Here is an 18,388-nt window from a genome sequence, read left to right on the forward strand (position 1 = left end):
TTTATCTCAGTCATTTTATTATTTTGATTCTAGAGCTGCAGAACAACAAACAGATAACTTCATAAACACAGCAGAGAAGGCATTAGCATTTCTAAGTAACCAGGGGTAACCCACTTGGCAGAGTTGTGGCTCACTCCCTCTACACAGCTTCACTGCTCTTTGAAGTCAAGCAAGGTGAACACTATAATGGAGATGTTTAAGGAGGTTTAATAATGTAGACAGAGGATCAAGCCAACCTGACATCAGAAGAACACTTTCCATACCATGATATCACAACTAAATTTAAATGTAGGCTGCAGTGCCTATTGCTTCCATAATCTTGCCATCTTTGAACACGAAGGGGACAAAAGATTGAAAAGGCAAAGAATATATAAAGAATAATAATGGGAAATTCAGATAAAAATCCATGAGTTAAGGAATTCACTCTGCTTTCCTGAATTTTCTGCACTAATCTAAAATAATTTTTGGATCCTTACGTATTTGATCTGTAACTTCAAGTCCAGCTCTGCTTGTGGATGTACTGCAGCTAACTGACATAACTGTTATGCTGTGAAAGTAAGCATATGAAACAATAGCTCTGCAGATGACTTGTGCATAGTAATTTGCAGATATAAAAAAAAAATCCAAACTTGTTATTTTAATTGATTAAGTCATAAATGAACAGGTACAGAAATCATGCCCCCATGCTTGCACACCCTTCTGGCTCCTGGTAATCCAGCAGCACTTCATGAATTTGTATGTTGCTAGCCTGCCTTGCCATAGTTGCATATCACACTCCTATGCAGCAAGCTGTGCAAGAAAGTTAATATACCAAGTTTAACATAAGGACATGAGTCATTATATCCTCCTGTATTTTCAATGAACTTCCAACGACTGTGCTGCTACTGGTCTGCACAGCTTGAGAGAAATGCATATATTAAGAAGAGAAAAAACCTATCACACACAGTATTGATGGAGTGTCCATAATTATTACAAATAACCTTACCTTTTGATTGCATCATCAGCCAGCCAGAGCCAGGTTCTTCAGAGAGAACATACACTAGCCATATATACTACAGATTTAACAGTAAATCCCTGTACAATTTTTTCATACACCAGCTCTTTAGAATCTCTTTTTTTCAACTGACTGTGGTACACAATAATTCAATTATTTACATCCAGTGGCAACTACCATCCAGGCAAAACAGCCTGTTGTCTGCCTTCCCATTTCTGTACTGAGATCTGCCACGTGTCTGATGCAGAAGCACATAATCTGTGTGTGTGGGTGAGGACAAGACAACCCCCTGATGGAATGCTGTGGCCACAAACAGCAGGTTTATGTGGGGCCATCTTTGCTGTCCCAGCTCAGGTGGGAGAAGCCACCATCATACCCATTGCTGCCAAAATCCTTCCTTGTAAAGGGAAGAAATAAAAAAAAAATAATAGTCTTTAAACACCTGCAAAGGCATTTTCAAAATATAAGACTATGTAAGGAAGTGGAGAAATTCTCCTTAATGGATGATTGGCTCTTTCAATTCTAACTTCTCTTTGTTGTAATGAATGTCTGTAAATGGATTAATGGCATTTAGCGCTATGTCATCGATCTGTACTGAATATACAAACACTTATATGAAACACATTCAAAGACCACACTTGTTCCTAACTTCCCATTAATGTGTTATCTGCAAGACAAATTGTCTTCAGAAGTTAAAGTAACATTTTAAAAATTCCAGGCATAAGTCTCCCTATCAGAAAACAACAATGTATCAATTTAAAGTGTTGAACAATATTAACACCACCATAAATTACTGCTCTGGTACATTTTAGCCTTCTTCTATCATTTTGGAGAATGTAGCACAGCCCCGTGCTACTCCAACTGAGTTTTTCAGGGACTCCCAAAATGTAAATATAAAAAAGTTGCCTCCAAGATCTCTGCCACTAATACAAAAGAATCAACAACCACTGCAGCAATAAATGGTGATCACTGCCTCACAGTGGCATACTGCTTTGAGGTACACGAGCAGATATCTCTGCAGATCAGAGGATGTGGAGTGCTCCTATGGAACAGGGATGGGAACTTATTTCATTGCATGTGAATACATGTGAATATGTGAAGATATCCTGGAGTGCCATGGCACTGCTGCTTGTGTCAAGCTGCAGGTAACATCTGGACCTCACTAACAGCCCACACAGCTTGCACACCTCATTTGGGGGCTGTTACCCTGGGGTAACACTCTCACAGGGAACTTCCTCAAAGCAGACAGCTTTATTAGAGTCAGCCAAATGAGAGTGTGCATATGTAAATCACTGTTGAGTTTGTACTAAATCTTTAATGTCTTAATGCCTTCATTTGCCTTTTTCCCCTGATTTTGACACTGCTTCACTGCGAACAGCTATATTTAATTTACGAGTTTTTCTGGCTATTTTTTTTCCCTCCCCAAAATCAGAAGGCAGGAAGTAGATGGGTGTAACTTAAAGAGGCAGCTGAGATGAGCTGCTGGCAGGGTGAAGTGGTGGGTTTTAGTAATAGCTGGAAGCCGTAAGTGGTTCTAAGCTTTGAAGTCAGTGCAGCTTTGATGTGCTACTCCCATAGTAAATCGCAAGATAGTCTTGAAAGAAAAAGATTTCCCAAATACCATCCAAGTGTCATTGCTTGTGAAATCCTTGTATGATTTTTTTCCCCCTCTGTTGAACTTTAAATCTATCACTGGGCTGCTCTCACTCCCTCACAGTCACTCCTGGTCTATTTTAAAGTGTCTTGGTTAAAAGGATAATTACACCCATGCTCGATTTGGTGGAGGCAAGCAGCTCGCTGCATGTTATTGAAATGCTTCTGAGCATTCTCCTCCCAGACCTACAGTGCTCAGACACTATGAGAGACCACAGGGTGGGATGCTGGAGCAGCAAAGGGCTGAGGCTGTAAGATGGAGAAGCATCCCTGCTGGTGTACCCAGGGAGGTCTGCCTGTCTCTGCCCATGGAAACAACCACAGCTCTGCTGAGACAAACGTATCCAGGAGGAGATGAGGAGGAAACACCCCTCCTCTGCTCTGCTCGCTGCTTTGGGAGAAGTGACTGCAGGATGCCTAGAAAAGAGGTTCTGCTATGGAAATGCACACTGGGATAGATGGGAAAGATGCAATGCTGAGTCAAAGGGGAAGAAAGATCAAGCCCACCAGAACAGCAAGTTTTCTTGATGGGTATTTGTTTCTCAGACCAAAAAACCACAGGGGAATATCTATTGATTTTTCCCCACTATGTAAACAGTCATTGAATTGCACACTTAACCAGTATGAGTTTTCACATTTAGTGAAAATATAAACAAAAATATGTTTGGACAGTTAGATTTAAGTAAGCAACTCAAAAAAGCCTTTTCTTTTGAAAATGGTCGTACGTCCTGTATTTTAACAGCTACATTTAAAATCTAAGCCTATGCTTCAAATGTAATACACAATCTACATGACAAAGGATATCAAACCAACCATTTTCAATGAGTCTGAAGCTAGCAGGGCTAGTGGATTAAAATGGTTTAAACCAATCTTTATTACCCACCAAAAACCTGTTCACCTAGGCACACAGATTTGAATGGAAAACGGAGACAACTGTCCCTGCCCATGGCGAGTGGCATGAACTACCTGATCTTTAAGGTCCTTTGCAACCCAAACCACTTCATGAGCCTATGATTTCATGATCAGAAAGACCATGCCCGTCTAAATAGAAATAAAAGAAAATTGCATGTGACCAGTAAAATACAGGAGACTAACATGTCAAGGTTAGAGATCACTGAATATTTCAGCCATTCTCAGAAGATACAACAACAGACTATATGAGGGGAAAGACTTCCCATCAATCTTTGAAGTCTGGTGACGACTTCTATCCTGCTCTTTCATATTAGTTGTTAGTTATACCAGTTACATTCTAACAGTGCACTCAAGCCAGACTCTGCAGACATAACAAAGCAGAAGTGAGAAGTGAAATGGTCAAATACTGCCCTGCACATCATAGGCACTTACAGCTGTGAGCAGTGTGCTGCACCGTCCTGTACAGGTAAAACCAGCAAAATGCTAATTATAGTCTGTGTCTTCAAGCTGGTGGTGTAGCTTTTACAGGGGTAAGCCACAAGCAAAACATACCAAAGCCCAAACTCAGTTTTGTTTAAGTGGGGTCTGACAACAGTGTCGGAACAAATTCAGTTCCAGAAACTGTTTTAATGTGTACTAGAATAACAATAACCAAAGTTAAGCTGTAAAGTGCAACCTCATAAATATTGCATATCCAGAACTGAAATCAAAGAAGTAACTTGCTGTTGCTGCCAGTGAACTTGAGTGAGGGAGTGTGGGATTAGAAGTGGAGTCTATTTGCATTAATTTTGCATCAATATCCATATTAATTCTAACACAATATTGTATCAAATTTGGGGACAGCACTCAGCTCAGTCTCCCTGGTGAATGAAATATCACTTGTAGAGCTCCAGTAAATCATTTAGTAGCAATAAAAAAGTCAGGCATGAAATCAGAGAAAAAGTTTAGAAAAAGACATGTAGCACACAAAAATCATACCAGAATTAACAGAATATGTAATGAAAGAGCCTGTGTATGGAAAGAATAACTACTTAAAATCAATTTCTACTCCCTCATTTCTACAAAAAATAAACTTTATACGGTTGATAATAGCTTTGGATGATGGAAAATCAATTCACCTGGGACTGACTGTACCTCTGTTACCAAGATAACATTTATCTGTGGGTGCAAACTACAAGCTGTGAATACAGTTAAAATCATACAAATAAAAATGTCATTCCAGTGAAGACACAAACTGGCAGAAACCAAGGCTTGCCTGTATTGTTTAGAAGAGTCCTCCTGAAGTGGGACAGTCTGACAGCAGGTGATATAAATGCTCATACTTCTTTTTCACCTGGAATTTCTAAAACTTTATAAAACACAAACTTTATGACCAACCCACACAATAACAGAAAAAGTCCTCACTTCTCTGCTGAGCTCTGAGCTGCTTTGGAAGAAAGACACCCTGTACAAGGATGTAGAGAAGTAAGGGGACCTGACATTCCCAAAACTATGCATGTACATTTCCTACTGACATCATGCAACATGACTCCACGGTGGTACCTGTTTTCCACTTCACCCACATTTCTCACAGGCTGGGTATACTGGTATTAATGACCACTTTTGCATCTAATATCTTTGTTTAAGGGCATGCTCTTGCTTGGTTGGCTCAATGAGAACAACCCGTGGCATTTGGCTGGAAGGGAAGCCCATCACATTTGGTGCCATCTCCACTGGTTGTTTGTGGTTTCTCTTTGTTGTCACCCAGAGATGACAAATATGAAAAACAGTATTTTGTCTCTCCTTTCATCTGTCACCAACTCCTCTTCTGCTTAGTGTACCAGAAATCCTACAGTTAGCTTGAATGAACACCTTGCCTCTCCACTTGTGAGACTTCTCCATCCCATGATCTACTTTTTTTAAAAAAACATGCATGTCATTTACAAGGCATTGGCAAATATAATTAACTAGGACAGACTGACTGATTAAAGTAATTGAAACTAGAGTTGCCATGAATGCTGTAGCCTGGAAGCAAGGAATGCTGTTCCTTAAAAGAACAGGTGGAGACCCACTCCTTTTTTAAGACACATGAGGAAAGGACAGCCTTCACCTATAAGACAGAGCAGTGGTTAGGCCAGTGAACTGGAAGCAACAACCAACTTCCCACATCAGTGGATTGGGTCTCAAATCAGCATCTCAAAGGAAAGTGACCAATTGCCAGTCAACAACACAGGGTTCCTCTTGTGCTCTTTCACATCCTTATTCTCCAAAGCTGCAGCCATTCCCCTGCACAGATCTCAGATCTTTATGGGAAGCTGATACTTTCCTGGAGGAGAGGAGGCATGTGCTTCAAGAGTAAGGAATTATATCAAAGAATTATATCAGACAGAGGATGACACAAATGTTTAGTAAGTTTCATCCAGGGCTATTAACAGAAAAAGAAAAGAACACTCTTAAAACATTAGCTCACACTTAGCATTTAGTTTAAAATAATGGTCTGTTGGAACAAGAAGAGAGACCCAACAAAACCACTGGGAATCTTCAGTGGCAGCTAATTTAAGTGCCTAGCAGCCAAAAGGAATCTCTTAAGATTTATAAACTGCACTGAATTTGTAAGTTTTGTGCAGTCAGTAGCACGAAATTGTCAAAATCATAAACATCCAGAATACTCCTGAAATGATCCAAATCCCAACTCACAGCTCTGATACATACTGTTATCAGTGTCCAGTATAGTATTGCTGGACACTGTACTTCAGCCATTATTTTACATGTGTTTATTTAATCTGACAGGATTTTATGGGAGGTTTCCTTTGTGGAAAAGGGGATAGATTTCATTGAATGGACCAAGTTGCATAAACAGATGTCTAGAACTCTGTCTCCAAATTAACCAAACAACAAAGCATTCAAATACTCAGAGTAATGATGAGTCCTTGAAGTTCAATTTCTCTAGAATCAGAAAATGATGTCTGCTTCTGCAGCAGTGTTTTGAGATATGTTTATGCTCCCATTTGTTTCTGTTGCATGCACAGCTGTGATGGAAAAATCCTGTTAGAGCAGTCACAGCATGCAGACCTTCAGGCAGGAATGCTCCCTTCCATGCAAAGCCCTTCCAGTTTAACACAGTATATAGTTTAAACTCTGACATAATAGCACTGATCATCTGGAGGCAAAGATGGTGGTAAAAGACAAGCTGCCTTGCCCAGCTAGGAAAAGCCAGAGCTAAGGTCTGCCAGACTCAGATAATCATGCAAGTATTTAAGAGTCAAAATTGGCCTTCAGATTGCAAATATATGTGGGTTTTATTTATATGTACAATGAATTGTATTGTGTGCATTTTATAATGTATAATTTCAAACAATATACTAACATAAAAGTCTCAGATAAAGTTGTAAGAACTTTTACACATTGCCTCATTTGCACAAGCCTTGTTTTAAAAGCAATAATGGGCAATTAACAGTGTTTGTGTAAAAGTATATGACATTTGTCTTCAAACTGACTACTTACCACAGCAGTAGTAATGAATATAATCTAAAATGGTTTATTATATTAACCATGTGGATTTTTTCTCTGTTAAGATGTTCTAGGTATGTCTTGCAAACCTATCTGAAATAAAAGAATTGATGTGTGGGGAAATGTCTTCCACATAAGAATTGAAATATAGGTTAAAAAATGCCACTTAGTAAATGTTGTTCAATAAATTAAAGTATTCACTGGGAAATATAATTTCTCATAATATTAAGATATGTATGATAAATAATTATTTCACAGGCATGTATGTTTGCATGTTGTAATATAAGAATACATCTATTTAAATTAGCCTTGTCCTTAACACTACCTGTGTAACACCAATCAGCATTTGAATTCTTAGCACTTGTTTATTATTATTATTATTATTATTATTATTATTATTATTATTATTATTATTATTATTTTAACTATATAATAATCACAATGCTTTTAATACAAGTCTCTTAACTATCCCCGTATATCAATACAAAAAGATTAGTTGCTGATACAGGTTATCAGAAAATGACAAGTCCTTTCTACAGAAAATCGGCCCTCCCAAATGCTTCTTGATAGGAGAAAGTCTAAAGTGCAAATATACTGTGAAAAGGGTCTCTAAAAACAGCACAGTGGAACTCGATGTTTCTCGTGTTCTGGTTATCTCACAGGTTGGAAAACCATTCTTCTCAGCTGAGAGCTAGCTGGAACAGTCAGAAAACTCTTCCATTACCTGTTTGAGGGCAGGCTGCTAAGGAGGCAAGGATAATACAAATTTAATCTCCATGTGCTGCAAATAAATTTATCTGGCAAACAAAAATGAAAGGAATGATGAAATTAATGCTATGCCACTGCAAGTTTTTCCAATTCTTGTTTGTTGTCTAACCACAGCCATGATGCCCAATTTGAGCTAACTGGCATTACTGGTGGTTGCTCAAATAATTTGTACACCTGGAGTATTAAAAAGTTGCTTATTACCTAGGTTTACCTTATTACCCTATTACTTAGGCTGATTCAAGTGCACAGAAGTGATGAGGATGTGGTGCTCTCCTATTAGCAATAAGGATAAAATCTGATGTTGGGTCTATCATGCACACAAATTAATACAAGAAAAAAGCCCAGGAGAAGATGATGCTGAGGAACTTTGTGACAACTTTGGCAAAACAGTGAATGGGCTAAGTTTCTTTCTAGGCACACCTCTGCAATGCATGGAGAGTTTCCTCACACTCAGGAGATGGACATCAGTGGTCACAAATGTTAAGAGTTCCTAAAAAACAATGAAAACTGTTCATAGACAAAAATGTGCAATACCTTCCATGACTCTACCATTTTCAGCAGTGTTTTCACTGGATGAAGAGAAGTGGCTGGCTGTTTGGGGCCTGTGAACCTGACCTGATGACACTGGTGGGACAGGACAAAGAGAAGTCTCTGCTGGCAACACACATTCTTCAAAATTCAAAAAGTGTATATTTTCTTCAAAGTAGGAATCAGATTGGTAAATTTAACCAAGATGTGGTATTTAAACATAAATGAATGAATGGTATTTTTAGAAAGTTGCTGGATGACAAAAGAACATCTAACAGCATCAGTGCCCCTGGCTTAGTAAAAAAAGTGAAATCAGTTAAGAAGGCCTTTTAGAAAGTGTTTTCTCTCTCTTTTGTTTTCAACAATTACTAAATTTTGCTCTTCCCAGGCTTCCCATGAAACTTCTGGACTGTCATTACACTAGAGCCCTTACTTTTCTTGCTTGACTGGTGATAACTGCTGCTCTGCCAGCTGTTTGATTCCAGGTACTGTGTCTAGTATGTGAGTTACTCCCCCTTGTCTTTCAAGAGAGACATTAAAATATCTTCCTTTTACTAGGGAGATACATCTTTCACTTCTTCCTTTATGCTGTAAAGTATTACCACAAAAACTGGAGAACTTAATTACAACTTCATTACTTAACTAAAACTTCAACTTAGGCAGAAATTGGTCAATGTTTCATAAATTCACGAGGGGACAAATAGAACAACTCTCAAATTGTTTACTCATGAGAAACTCATTGTTTACTCATGAGCTGAAAGTCAGTATTTGAGAACCTGCAGACTAAGTTATCAGCAAATACAGCTATCATGCAGAAACCACTATTGAATGGAGATCTTATTGCTGGGGTGTCCTATGGCTATTCAACCACACAGGAAATATATACAAATTCACTGCTAGCAAAACTCATGTAAATGTGAAGATGGATGGGATGGTTATTAACAAGAAAGGTGTTGGCCTTTTTTTTTCTCATGTTAGTTTATTTGTCTGGTTTATTTTTAAAAAAAACCACCTGTAATGTTTCCTAATACTAGTTTAAAACTGAGCCAAGAAGCAGCAGCTCTAGAAAGGGCAAGTTCCTGGTGATAAAAGTGTCAAATATAACTGCTGCCTAATGAAATAGAAAATCAGGTAGCAAAGACTTGATCTTACATTAGTAAGATGTAGACAGGTCTCTCTCAAAGAAGTTGAATGACTGGAGATGCTACAGAGAAATATATGAAAGCATTTGAAACCCGGAGATATTAACTTCCACTGAGACTTAAAGAACTCAATTTATTACATTTCTCAAAAGAAAATGCTGTGTTGACTCAATGCTAGTACTTAATTCACATGTAACCTGAGATCAGACAAAGCCAAAGCTGAAATGAGCCAATCTTCTTCACAGTTTGAAGATGATAAAGGGAAGGGAGCAATGGATTCCCAATCTCTTGAATTCTTCCAGCCAAGACTGAATGACTTAGTAGCAGAAACATTTTCACCAAAGTAAAGTTTTAAATTTCCATATAATATCTGGTCAAAAGTTAAAGACCTGTATCTAAAAGTGGACAATAAGTGCTCTAAATATCCTTCCCAGCCTGAACTGTATGCACTGTGAAAAAAGGGAGGTTTTCAACTGAAACCGAACTTTTTGAAAGATTCTAACAAATCCAAATCCAAATTCAAATCTGAATGTGGACTCTAACATAAAATGAAATCAGAAATGTGAAACATCTTTTGGATTTTATGTCAATACAAATTAAGATTTTGCTATTGAATTTTGGAGGACATCTCTCAGGGAATACTTCTTTCAGGTGTTGAGCTCTAGGAGAGTTTGCAATCATGCACTGGAGTTAAGACCTGCCAATGTGCAGATGTGGATATACAAGGCACTAATGGGACAGCATTGAGTAGTATCAGAAACAACAGTCACAGCAGTCTAATATTTGTCAAACACTTAATAGGAAATATCTGACTGTAATTATTTAAATTATTCATTATTACCACAAAGACAGCCTCAGAGACAACAACTAACTAGTTCACACTAGTCTAAAAAATTGCAATGATAAATAGATATGTTGAAGTACAAGAATAATTTTTGATGAAACTGTTTCTCCAATATCAGTACTGCCCCAACTACATGTAACTATTTTGTAGTACAGTAAATGAATGAGTGTTATTGAACTCTCTGACACAAGCAACATTTGGAAATTCAAGTCAATGCTTTCAATTCACATTTTCATGTTTACTTTTGAGTCTCTGGCACTCCAGAACAGAATCTGCAGTATTATTCAACAGGTCTCTATAGACTTTGTCCTTTCCAAAGCACTGTAGTTAAGCTACTCTAAGCACAACATAAGAGCTCACATCCAACTAGGTTTACACATGAAATGAAAAGCTGTCTGCAACACCTGGAACTGAGCAGGAGTATAAAAGCAGAGCTCCTATGAAGAATCAGGAATAGGGAAAAAGCTACTTACTTGCATGCTAAGAAGAAATAAATTAAAGCAGGACTTAGTGCAGCCACTGCCAGAGCTGTGGCTAAGACAGATGCTTCAAAGTTACCATAATAATTTCCAGTCCCGACAAAGTACAGAGCAGAAATGGAACTGCAGGACCAGCAGCAGATGAGAATGTTAACATGGGTGATGAAGCAAGCTTCACACTGCAGATTCCTGCACTCCTCTTGTCTATTAATCTTGCAATACCTTAAATTAACATAAAGCCAGACACAGGAACCTGCCATCTTTGACAAAAAAGCTTCAGCATTTTATCTTTTCTCCTGAAATCCAAAGTTTTTATTGACCTCACTAATGCAATTACCCCTTCACATAGACCCTGTGGTTTTGGAGAGTCCATCTGACCTCACTGGAGAGCCTCCTGTTTGAACCCCACGATCTGCTCAGCATGGGATGCATCAGACAGACAAGCTTTTCTGTGGAAATACACAACTGAACTCTTAAAACAGCAGGCAGGAGTCACTTGTTGGGCAAAGCCAACAGAAACTACCACTGCCATAATCCAGTGGGTAATTCATTGCTTCCAGGGTGTCAACACAAGCTTTGCAACAAGGGCTATAGCTGATCAGTCAGTATGGGTCATGGTGTGTGGGGTCAATAATTTCTAAATTCAAAGCAAAAAATGAAATAAAACACAGGAAAAAGTTGTACTTGGCTTACCTAAATGTAATCAAATGTTTGATATATAATACAGAGTTCAATCTTGATTTTTGGTACCAGAAAATACTATCTGAAGACTCACCACCAGCACATGTCATACCTGTTCTCCAAAATTAGTTTGCTTTTCTTCTACCAGCCTGAGGCTACTTTAATCAGCTGCAAGAATTAATTCTTGCACTTATTCTCTTATTACAAAGACATATATTCAAGTCTAGGCTCTTCTGTGAATAGAACTTTTCTTCATTAGTGTCAGTGTTTCATTCCATTGTTTGTCTTTTAAGTTATAATTTCATTATTTCACAATGCTTTAACTACATTGGCTGCAACTGTTAACAGAATAACTAGTGATTTTGGGGGCCAACTAGGAAGGCTTTAAAAAGATTTGATTAGGCAATTCATTTTACTAATGTTATAACATCTTACTTGATTATTTTAAATGAGAGTTGGTGCATATCCACTTTGGCAAAATACTGAGAAGTTTAATCATTTCTCTCAAATAACAAGCTTTCACTGGCAGAAACACATGGGCTAAAGAATACAAACAGAATTTAGGAAAACAAAGGCCATGTTCACCTGGCAAAATTTATAACAATACCTTTCCTGGGGTGAAATTCAAGCCATTATCCTGAAATCAAAGTGATTTAATTCCTGAGCAGCACCAGAGATGAATGCAGATACATGGATCTGCTTTCTCCCATCACCACTTCCAACTCTTTCTGCCCTGTGGCTGCTCCAATAAGATGACTTCCCAAGGGCTTCTGAACTCCCTGCTCCAGAAGTAGGAGAAATGTTGCAAGGTCTCAGAGACACAGCATGAACTACAACCACAGTTAGCAGCAATGCAGTGTCATTAAAGAATCTATTCCATTGTCTCTGTCAAATTCTAAGCTGATCTCTCCAGTCTCCTAACCAGAAATACTCCCAAACCTACTCCATTTCATGTGACAACCTTTAATGTACAGGCTGCTTTGAAGTCTTAATCCTTCTCCACCCTACATTTTCTTAGATGGGAGATGGATTCATCTCCTCTGAGACAGTATGGATGTATTTTGATTTGATTTCATTAGGAAGGTAGGCTAAGACTGAGACAGCAGAAAGCCTCAAGTCTAACAGAGGTCCCTAACTATGGCTGAAAGTAAAGAGGGTAAGAGATAGGGATTTTAAAAGTTCCAAACAAATTTGTGCAAACTTCCAAGAAACCCCATTCAACTTGGTTTTGAACGCTTGCAGGGATGGATCATCCACAATTTCTCCTGTCCCAGTGCCTCACCACACTCAAGGCAAAGAGTTTCTTTCCTCTCTTTGCTCATCTAAACCTACCCTCTGTCAGTTTGAAGCCTATCACACCATGCCCTTGTCAAAAGCCCCTTATCAGCTCTCTTGTAGCACCTTTAGATATTGGAAGGTGATCCAAGGTCCCCCAGAGCATTCTCTTCTCCTGGCTGAACAACTCTTCCACTCTTCATGGGAGAGGTGCTCCACCCCTCTGAGCATCTCTGTGGTCCTCTGGACTTGCTCCATCTGCATTGTGCTGAGCTCCCCACAGCTGGATGCAGACATCCAGAGAGGGTCTCACCAAAGCAGAGCACAGGGGCAGAACCACCAGCTGTGTCAGAGTCAGTGAGTCAGGGGTCTCTCTGAATTCTTCAGAGAAAAATCAGAGCACAGGGATTGAATTAAAGCCTGTGCATGCATTGAAGTACATTAGGCCACTCACACATAAAGTGGACATTTAAGTAGAAATATGTTAGTAAGTTTTAGGGTGAGCTGTAAAGCTTTTGTTAAGTGAAAGGTTTCAAGCACCAAAGTTGCAGTGTGAGTTCCAGTAGAGGCTCCAGGACCACGGTTGTAGACAGTGCTTAGACATAATAGAGCTCTAGTAAGAATACTGCTCACGTTTCAGATAGAACAAGACAGGTCATTTGCATAGTCTATATGTAGCCTGGTGTGTTAAGAAACCAGAATTCTAACGGGTTAAGGGGTGGTGGTCCGAGTTTCCATCTTAGCTTGGTGGGAAATCCTATATAAGAGTATGTACTGGGAAGAGTTGGTGCTTTTAGCCATCTGCTTATTGCCACTTCTCTTGCCATTTGCTTTTGCTACTGCTTTTCTGTTTGCCTTTTGAGACTGATGTGCTTTGTAATAAGAGGTGTTTTGTAATAAATAACCTTTTTAGCAACTATTAGCTGCTTTGCTTATTTAAGACAACCTGACGAAGTAGGAGCCAGGAGCTCTGGAGGTTTAATAACCACACATTTTGGTGCCACGTGTCTTGTACCTTGCTCTGCTCGCTTTACTAAGGACTTTAAATTACTGTTGGGCTTTCTCAAAGGCCTCAGATAAGAGCTCTGGAGGTTAATAACCTCACACACCTGGACCTGCTGGCCTGCTTTTGATGCACCCCAGGACACGGTTGTCTTTCTGGGTTGGAATCACACATTGGCAGGTCATGTCGAGCTTTTTGTCAACCAACAACTGTCTATCACTCTTCTCAGAGCTGCTGTCAACTGATTGCCTATACAGCCTGCACTCGTGCTTGGGATTGCCCTGGCCCATGTGCTGGACCTTGCACTTGGACTTGTGGAATTTCATGGGATCCATTTCTCTTCTGCAGGTCCACTACTCAAAATTCCTCTGGGTGACATCCTTTCCTACCACTGTGCCAGCTGCAACACCCACCTTGGTGCTGTTGGCAGACTTGCTGAGGGTGCACTCAAACTCATTGTCCATGCCACCAGCAAGATGTCAGAAGATATTAAATTATGACACCACCATGCAACCAAATCCGTGAGACATGGATCAAACACACTGAAGGTGGGACCTACAAAGTGCCTTTTACCACAAGAACAGATGTGGTTATTATGGCTTGCTTTTTCTATTATTATTCTTGTGCTCTCAACATTTAATTAAAGTTTATTAATTCCTTTTTAGACATGCATCAATTATAGAAAACATTTTAATTCCTTAATAATTCTTCAATCAAAAGCTTTAACAACTCTATCTGGAAATACAAGTAATTTTTCCAGTTTGATGGTAATTTATTTTTTCTCTAGTGATTTTAAGGGAAATGCAAGCAAGAGACGGTGAGATAATCTGCAGTAGGAACTGCTCATCAACTAGGGTTGCCTGTAAAACCCAGTATACTGAATGGCTGAATAGCAGAGCCTTTTTAGAAAAGCTGGGTCAGGAGATGTGACCATGAGGCAGTTATTTCTGAACTTATTTTCAATGCAAACAGAGATAAAAGATGGGCTTCCAAGCACAGAAGTGTATCTTTCTACAGCAAAAGGTTTATTTTAAAAGATCTGTCATTTTTCTTATTGCTGTCATTGTCACTCATTGAAATACCAAGGGCAATGCTGCCAGGATTTGAGTGTGGGCTCTTTCAGTACCGCGATTCTCAAAAGACTGAAATAAAATCTCTCACATTAAACAATAATGCTCCTGCATATAGCAATATTTAATAAATTTATTACGTGTTACTCTTATGCAGGTTTATACCGTTGCTCATATAAAGAACACCACAAATTATTCACTTGGTTCTCTGTAAATGTCTTACAGTTGTTCATGTAAGAGACGATTACAAGAAATACAAGCAAAAATATGTGAGCAAACTGTTAATTTAGGAGCAGTCACATGAAGTTAAACTGTTTTAAGCTATATTTATATTACAAAAAACTAGCCTGGAAATAATTCTTTTACATTATTATTTTACGCTAATATTGGACATTAATTCATTATCAAAAATCTCTGTTGAGAACATCTAAAATACTAGAGATCTTAATTTATCTCAATGTATGCACTAAATACAAATAACCAACTTTTACTGGCTGAAATCCTACCCCATTTAAATTAATTCTTCTACCCCTAGAGTGCAGCTTGGGAATTCATTAAGTGGTGCAGAAACACTATGGCCACTGTGATTCATCTTCAACAGAAATGTAGAATCAAGACTTATTATTTACAGCTCTAATGAACCATCAGTCTGCTTTTCAACTAACACCTAGGATTTCTTTTATAGAATACATTTTAGATTATTTATATTAGGTGAATACAAAGAAAGGGAAGAGATGGTCTGATGGACGATTTTCAGTTTTGCCCAATGTACAGTAAATACTGACCAGTTGCTGTCCAAACCCTTATTCACCTGACTAAAATGACCACTATAACAAGCAGTCTTTCACAGGAGCAACAGATGTCAGAGGTTGCAAGTGAATCTTATTTTAAAGAATACCACTCCTGAATTATATTTTTCTTTTAAACTGCAGCTATCTCACCTAAAAGAGCAAGAAGTTGCTAAATGAATGTTGAATCTATGAAAATTTTAATAATATATCATTTTCCAAAGCATGGAAGAACATTGTCAGCTCTATTGCAAGTGTCTGTACAGACCTGAGGATCTGCACAGTCCCAAACCACAGCAGAAATGTAATTAAAATCTCTGGTTGTTGTGAGCTTTCAAATAAAGTAGTCCTAAATTTTCCACACGTTAAAAATATCCTGTAGTAAACTCAGTTTCATCTGCAAGGTTAGGTCTCACTAACAACATCACAAATGCAGACAGATATGAAACTAACTTGTCAAACAAACAACTGCATCCCAGAGAGCAAGGTCAAATATTGTTTCAGCTTTTAAATTAATATTGTATAGGCTGTGCCTTCCTTTGAACGTGGTTTTATATTCTACAGAAATATGCTACCTACGGCTTTTTGGAAAACTGATAATCACACACCAAAGTTCAGTAACTGCTTTATGTATTTCAGATTACTTTCCTACAAAGACTGGAGATTTTCCTTTCACACTGATGACTACATCTACTTTCTGGAATTATCAGACATTTAACTAAAGTCTCTGTACTACTTCATGTGCTTCTTGCAATTTATGACTCAATAATGAAAAAGCATAGCTGAGTATATCCAAAACAACAGAAAACTCAGATCAACATTCTTGGATGCTGCAAATCATTTGCTATGTAGACTAGACTTCGGCTGATCAGCATTCAGAAAAGTGGCTCATTTATTTTAACTGTAACTTTCATTAATGTACTTATTTAAAACCTTGTTGCCTACACAGAGTTAGATATTTATTCAAGGAGCTATGGTAAATTTCCCAGTTCTTGTAATCACTATTATTTTTCTTAGACTCCTACATATAATGTTACCAATTACTTAAACAGAAAGAAAGACTAGAAAAATTCAAGCAACAAGTAGGTAAGAGAACTTAAATACTTAAATCCCACACAAAGAAAAAAAAAAAAACATAGGAGTGGGCTGCACTCCTAATAATAAATATCAGCAGCCATATGCTTTCAGCCACATCTTGCTGTAGAAGGATTAAAATGCAGTCAAAACCAAATGCACTTTTAAATGAACAAGCTGCTTCTGGACATAAACATGTACACTGGCTTGCTGCAAACAAAGGGATGTACCTGCAGAGACACGGGGACAGTCGGGCAGCATGGACTCCACTGACGTGTCCAGGGGCTCGGAGCTGGACACCCAGTTACAGCAGTTCTGTAAGAGCAGGCAAGCAATTCTTGGGATAAGCCAAACAACTCAGAGCAAAAATAAATACATATGTTCTAAGTGAGGATAATGATCGCATCAAAATACTCAAACTAATTTACGTAGCAGCCACAATAACAACTGGACAGTACACTACACTAACACTTACGGATGATGAAATACTGTAATTTCATACTAAACAAGTCAGAGTAAGAAGATAATTCAGCAGATTTGTAATATGCTTAAGTATCATGATTTTTAAGTGCTACTTTGAGTGCCACTGGACTTGAGTAGGTGCTTAGACCAACTAGTGCCTGAACTACACTAGTCTTAAGATTTTCTGAGTTGGTGTTGATACAACAGGCGTTGGTATAAACACTGAGCCTGCTCGTTTGCTAACGTTGAGAAAACAGAATTTTTCAGGGTTTTTGATTGAGTACACTGGAAAAAACTTCCGTGAAAATATGAAACAATATAACTAAACAGAAAACATCAAGATAGCAAATTAATAATAAAATAATTAGAAATACAGCTGAGATGAATGTGAATAAGCATTAAAAAAAGGCAAATACCGGTCTCTGGGGAATTGTATTTCAGGAAGCCTTTATATTTACCTTTCATTCCTGAACCTCTGAGTAGGATGAATTTATCATGAATTTTCTAAATGTTTTGCTCTGAATGTATCTATTCAGAGTAGTCCCTGACTGAAGTATTAAATAATATGCTTTCAATAAAACATGATGAAAGGACACCAAATTGAAGATTTAATTATAAAGCAACTACATTTTCAATAAGATTATCAGCTGAACAACAAGATCTACATTGCTTGCTCTATTGCAAATCTGAGTTTTTCCTTTCTGAAAACTTGATTAACTTCATTAAGCGGAAAAGGTAAAAAAAACCAAACCATAATGTTTTCGAATGACCCAATCAATTTTCAGACAGAGTTGTAAAAAAAAATAATACCATCGGTTCATGATAGTAAAAATGGATGAGTTTTCTTCTGGCAAACAGCACTTATTGTGCATTTGTAGATGCTTGCTGCCCTGGTTGTGCACCATGGAGTCCGTCCTCACTGTGGAAAGATCCTTGACTGGTAGATCAAGTATCTTATTGTATTTCCTTAATTCATTCTGTCTGGAAGAAGATGTCAGCTGTGTTGCAGTGAGGAGAGAATTTCAAAGGCTTCAGTCCCCACCAATAAAGGGCGAGGAATGGCTTTTGAATAGATTTGTCAAGGCAACCCTACTGTTCTGGGACCAGGGAGAGCAGGGACAACATAAAGGAAGGGTTGCTGTATGAGATTAGAAAGTGAAGTTCACAAAGCATGGCAGATTTTTGTAAGAAACAGTAGATCAATGAAACTATTGAACTCAATGGAA

At 38.2% G+C, this 18,388-nt stretch overlaps 1 protein-coding gene across 6 annotated transcripts in view; it reads right to left on the minus strand.

The window, feature by feature from the left end:
- Positions 1 to 18,388, minus strand: part of FAM172A (family with sequence similarity 172 member A) — a 250,027-nt gene that overhangs the window by 48,865 nt on the left and 182,774 nt on the right. For all 6 annotated transcript variants that reach the window (XM_056513646.1, XM_056513645.1, XM_056513643.1 and 3 more), the window contains one exon: positions 16,931 to 17,015. In XM_056513646.1, the coding sequence (XP_056369621.1) occupies positions 16,931 to 17,015 (85 nt within the window). The remainder of the gene's footprint in view (positions 1 to 16,930; positions 17,016 to 18,388) is intronic.

This window comes from Oenanthe melanoleuca, chromosome Z (assembly GCF_029582105.1).
Source record: "Oenanthe melanoleuca isolate GR-GAL-2019-014 chromosome Z, OMel1.0, whole genome shotgun sequence".
In the NCBI taxonomy this organism is placed as follows: domain Eukaryota; kingdom Metazoa; phylum Chordata; class Aves; order Passeriformes; family Muscicapidae; genus Oenanthe; species Oenanthe melanoleuca.